The 6,000-nt window shown below is 34.1% G+C and overlaps 1 protein-coding gene and 1 pseudogene across 3 annotated transcripts in view; both read left to right on the forward strand.

Annotated features, from left to right (window-relative positions):
* Positions 1-6,000, forward strand: part of ATAD2 (ATPase family, AAA domain containing 2) — an 89,073-nt gene that overhangs the window by 36,548 nt on the left and 46,525 nt on the right. For all 3 annotated transcript variants that reach the window (XM_014532463.1, XM_014532462.1, XM_005885170.2), the window contains 2 exons: positions 2,346-2,520; positions 3,375-3,463. In XM_014532463.1, coding sequence (XP_014387949.1) covers positions 2,346-2,520; positions 3,375-3,463 — 264 coding nt within the window. The remainder of the gene's footprint in view (positions 1-2,345; positions 2,521-3,374; positions 3,464-6,000) is intronic.
* Positions 4,582-6,000, forward strand: part of LOC102259199 — a 6,318-nt pseudogene continuing 4,899 nt past the window's right edge.

The following is a 6,000-nucleotide window of genomic DNA, read 5'->3' on the forward strand; positions in this document are numbered from 1 at the left end:
TTAGTGAAATTCCTTCCATACTTTTTTCTCATTTTTAAAATTTAGTTTAAATTTGTATCATAGTAATACATGTACATAGTTTTAAAAATTAAATTGTACTATAAGTCTTTAAAGAAAGGTAGTAACCCACTTCTCTATTCTCCATTTCACTTCCCACCTCTATGGAAAATTAATTTAAGTAAACTTTTTAAAATAGTAAGCTTTTTTTCTTTTGCATTGTAAAAGTTGTATACTGTAAAACAATCAGTTAAAACATTGGTGAATTCAGTTTTTGTCTTTAAAATTATTTTTCAGGAATATTAATCAAAAAAATTTTAATCAGATATTAATATTAAGTTATAGCATTTCTTACAGGAAATATTGGAACTATCTAGTTAAAGTAATTTAGTGAATTTAAAAAGGAAGAACAAAGTCCCTGAATTTTTTTCCTCTTTGTTTCTCCTTTACAACATGTATTTACTCCCATAGAAATCAAATATATGATTGTGTAACCTTGTTTTCACATACATTCTCTTTGTATTTTAATAACTAAGTAATATTCCATTATGTGGTTGTGTCACATTTTATCTGCTTTTGCTGTTGCTGACTGTGTAGTTTTTTCCTAACTTTTCATTATCATAGTGTCAATATTATGTACATCTCATTGCTTCCTCTTTGTGTGAATCCTTAATTCCTTCTTTAAGATATAGTCTCACAAATTAGATTGTTGGCTCAATAGATACGTTTTTATTTTTTTGAATATATTTTTATTGATTTCAGAGAGGAAGGGAGAAGGGAGAGAGAGAGGTGGAAATATCAATGATGAGAGAGAATCATTGATTGGCTGACTCCTTCACGCCCCACACAGGGATCAAGCCCAAAACCCAGCATGTGCCCTGACCAGGAATCAAACTGTGACCTCCTGGTTCATAGGTCAATGCTCAACCACTGAGCCTCACCGGCGGGGCTCAATAGATATGTTTTTAAAGTCTGTACCTACCTTGGTTTTTGTACGTTGAAATCACTGTTGTTTTTTCCATTTGTTTGTTTAGTTGTTTTCTTACCAGGTGCTTTGTTCTTTACATCTCTATTTGATTGCCTCTATCTTATTGTCTTTTCTTTTATAGTTTATTAATTTTTAATAGATTTCATCTGTCACTTGTGACTTTTCCCCTGCCATTCTTATTTTGTCATTGCTGTTTTTCTGGGATTTTCCTTTTTAAGTGTTTCTTTTCAAGGGTAGTTATTTGATGATCTGAAACTGATTATTTCATATTAGTTTGGTAGACTTTAATTTATAACATGTATTTCTACACCCTTTTAACATTTCTATTAAGAATTATGAGCCTGACTGGTGTGGCTCAGTGGTTGAGCATCAACCTATTAACCAGGAGGTCAGAGTTCAATTCCCTGACAGGGCACCTGTCCAGTTGCCAGTTCGATCCCTAGTAGGAGGCAGCCAATCGATGATTCTCTCTCCCTCTCCCTTCCTCTCTCAAATCAATTAAAAAAAAATTTTTTTTTTTAAGAATTATGAATAAAGCTCATTTTCTCAGAATAAGAGCAACAAATAACTTTGGAACTTTGTGGAAAACAAAACAAAGCAATAGGTTACCCTATGGCAGTGATGTCACAAAAATTATTTTAAATTATTTACACTCCTTAGTCCCTATCACCCAACCACCATTATTTAAGTTCTCTCTTACCTTCCTTTCCTATTTAGTTCCAACATGTTTTTTAACAAAACTTTTAGTGTTATGTTACTGTGACTGAAGCCAAAGATTGTAAACTATGAAGTCTTTATTTTAAGTGTAACTTTTATGCAAGGAAAGGTAATATGATGAGCATAATGAATGAATAAAAGAAAATAGGTTTTACACTTCATCTTAGCCAAAAGACCTAGACACAATTAAAAGAAGATATGTTTTAAATAAAGGGTTTTATATAGTTTCAGCATTAATTATGTAGTACCAATATTAATTCCAAGGTTTTAAGTTGTGCTCTGTGAATTGAAATATTCCAGTTGTCTCATTTAGTTTTTTAAAAAAATACGTTTTTATTGATTTTAGATAGGAAGGGAGAGGGAGAGAGACAGAAACAATGATGAGAGGATCATTGCTCGGCTGCCTCCTGCACACCCCCTACTCGGGATCGAGCCCGCAACTGTGCTTGTGCCCTTGACTGGAATCGAACCTGGGACCCTTCAGTCCGCAGCCCCATGCTCCATCCACTGAGCCAAACCGGCTAGGGCTCATTTACTTTTTTATTCACTAATTAAGTGCACTCATGAAATTGGTTTGTAATTTTGTCTAAATAGTCTTGTTTTTTTATGTATTAATAATAAAATAATACTTATTCTTTTACAGAGGTTGTTTGTTTTATGGTCCACCTGGAACTGGAAAAACACTGGTTGCTAGAGCACTTGCCAATGAGTGCAGTCAAGGGGATAAGAGAGTAGCATTTTTCATGAGAAAAGGTGCTGATTGTCTAAGTAAATGGGTAGGAGAGTCTGAAAGACAGCTACGATTGCTATTTGATCAGGTATGATATTAAAACTTACCTACATAGATTTTTAATCAATGTAGATGTAAGTATGTAAGGATTAGATAAATCTTGCATTTAATTACTTTTCATAGAGCAAAAATTCAGAAGACTTACTCAAAATATGTAATCTTCCTAGATTATTTTTCTTTGTGTATCAAGATAACACTGACCTATAAGGAATAGTTTTATAGTAAGAAGAGAAAGGAATGATTATATCTAAGTTCTGTGGAGTCTTAGAACCTAGAAAGAGAGTGGTAGTTTCATACTTAGGGAGACAACAGTAGTGAGCTATGTCTCAATAGAAGATAGTTCATCCCCAGACTGGCTTTAATTTTATATGCCAGATTGTATTGACAGTACATTGTGAGATAATATATTCTGATCTACTAAGGCATATTGTTGCAGATGCTTTGAAATCTCTTTATGGAACTCATTGAGAATTTTTGTTTTAATTTTACTGAGGTATGTCTTTTTTAAACTTTGGCATCGTGCTAATTATTTTCCCATCCAGATATGGAGGGAAGGTTGTATCACTTTCTACTCTTTATCTTATTGTGACAATTGGTCTTTTATAGATTTTTTTATATGTCCCAATAACTATAGCTATACAAAATCTAAGTTATATAACCAGTAAAGTATGTATTGAATATTTCCAGTTGAAATCCAAATAAAATTAAACTATATGTTATAATTTAGTCTGAACCCTTAAAACATAGTTCTTGAATTTACATTTAGATTTATAACTTACAAATTTTATAAGCAAATTTTAATGAAATGAATTAAAATGGTTTATATTGTCTAATATTTGAAGTTTCTCATGATAACATGCAACCACTGGACCTACTTTCTAGGCTTACCAGATGCGCCCATCCATTATTTTCTTTGATGAAATTGATGGTCTGGCTCCAGTTCGATCAAGCAGGCAAGATCAAATTCACAGGTAAAAACTTGCTTGATGACTCCTGTCTTTTTTCTCTATATTCTGAGCTGTATTGGTATTATATGAGCAATACAATGATTAAATGGTGAAAGAAACTTTACAAAGCAGTAGTTTCCCCCCCCCTTTTTTTTTTTGGTAGGAAAATCCCAATATACTATAGAATGGAAAAGAAAAGGTGAGCCTCTCCTGGATGGCAGGGTATTCTCAAGCACAGTATTAAAATTTTGGTTACATTTTTTGGCTCTCTGAGTGGCACCATGGTTGTCAGCAAAAACAAGTGCCTTATTAGGAGGAGGCAAAAAGGGAGCCAAGAAGAAAGTGATTGACCTATTTTCTAAGAAAAACCGATGTGCTGTAAAACTGCCAGCTATGTTCAACATAAATAATAATGGAAAACACGTCATGAGAACTCAAGGAACCAAAGTCCCATCTGATGGTCTCAGGGGTCATGTTTTTAAAGTGAACCTAGCTGATCTGCAGAGTGATAAGATTGCATTTAGAAAACTCAAGCAAGCTCTGGCTGGTTTGGCTCAGTGGATAGAGTGTTGGCCCTTGGACTTAAGGGTCCTGGGTTCGATTCTAATCAAGAGCACTTACCTTGGTTCCCCTGGTCAGGGTGCATGCAGGAGGCAACCAATCCATGTGTCTCTCACATTGATGTTTCTGTCTCTCCCTCTCCCACTCTCTAAAAATCAATAGAAAAATATCCTCCAGAGAGGATTAACAAAAAAAAGAAAAGAAAGAAAACTCAAGCTAATTACTGAGAACATTCAGGGCAAAAACTGCCTAATTTCCATGGCATGGATCTTACCCGTGACAAAATGTGCTCCAAGTTCAAAAAATGGCAGACTGTAATTGAAGCTCATGTTGATGTCAAGATTAGCAATGGTTATTTGCTTCATCTATTCTATGCTGGTTTTATTAAAAACTGCAACCATCAAATTTGGAAGACCTTATGCTCGGCATCAACAGGTCTGCGGGATCTGGGAGAAGATAATGGAAATCATGACCTGAGAGGTGCAGACAAAATACTCAAAAGGAAGTGGTCAATACATTGATCCCAGATAGCATTAGAAAAGACATCGAAAAGGCTTGCCAATCTACGTATCCACTCCACAATGTTTTTGTTAGAAAAGTCAAATGCTGAAGAAGCCCAAGTTCAAATTGGGAAAACACGGAGCTTTGACTGTAGTAGTACTGGAAAAGCTATTGGGGATGAGACAGGTGTGAAAGTTAAATGAGCTAATGGATATAAGCTGCCAGTGCAAGAATCTGTTTAAAATTTAGACTTTTCATGGTGTTAAGTAAAAAAATACTATCTGTATTGTTGTTTTTTTAAATCTTGGTTACAAACTTAAATGCACACTGGCCACTGAAGTAAGGCGTAAGACAAATGAGATGAGGCAAACCAATGGTAAGTGTGGGGTTGTGGTGTGGAATGTGGCTGAGTGTTCAGTCATAAGAACATAACCAGTTGTTTTTATTGCCAACCTCCTGAAGTGCAGAAACTAACCCAGACTTGAAAAATAAATTTTCTCTTTCTTAAATTTTATATTCAAATTTGTAAATATTTTTTAAATGTTGTCAACCAATTCAGATTCTTTTAAGACATTGTCTGAGCCAAATAAAATATGTCCTAGCATGACTACTAGTTTAATATTCTAATACTAGCACAACTTCCTCATTTTCAGGATGGGAAAATTGAATATCCCTTATGATAAACTGTTTACTCAAAGGAGTACCTTTCCTTAGTGCCACTGCCTCAAGTCCCAGTTCGTTTTCAATTTTTCAGAAATTCTTTTAAAATGAGCTTGTAGCCCTAGCTGGTTTGGTTCAGTGGATAGAGCATCAGCCTGCAGACATAAGGGTCCTGGGTTTAATTCCGGTCAAGGGCACATGCCTGGGTTGCAGGCTTGATCCCTAGTGGGGGGCATGCAGGAGGCAGCCAATCAATGATTCTCATCATTGATGTTTCTGTCTCTCTCTAGCTCTCCCTTCCTCTCTGAAATCAATAAAAATATATTTTAAAAAATAAAATGAGCTCGTAAATTATCTGTAATTGCTTAATTAGTTTGGGATACCCTAAAGCAAATGTTTGCATGCCTTCATATATGCCAGTATTGTTTTTTATTGTAAGTGATATAAAAGAGGAACAAGAAATAATGTAATAGGTAAGTTTTGACTCTTCTAATACTTGACAATATTTATTATATTCTGGTTGCCTTCTTTGACTTGATGCTGTACAATTTCATTTTTTGCTCTGAGTAGTAAATGAAAATGTCAAGTATGGTAAAAGTAGTTGTCTGTATATGTCCTACCATTAATCATACAAACTTTTTATATATGACACATTTCATTATCACCCATACTAATTGTGTTAATAGGAAGAAACATTTAACAATATTAACATCACTTTGAAATCAAGTAATTGAGAACTTATGACATTTTTGAAACAGTTGTAAAGTGATTGGAATAATTTTAACAAGCACATGCCATGTGAAGTTTCTATGTATATATATATATATATATATATATAT

The sequence above is a fragment of the Myotis brandtii genome, unplaced genomic scaffold, assembly GCF_000412655.1.
Source record: "Myotis brandtii unplaced genomic scaffold, ASM41265v1 scaffold896, whole genome shotgun sequence".
NCBI lineage: Eukaryota > Metazoa > Chordata > Mammalia > Chiroptera > Vespertilionidae > Myotis > Myotis brandtii.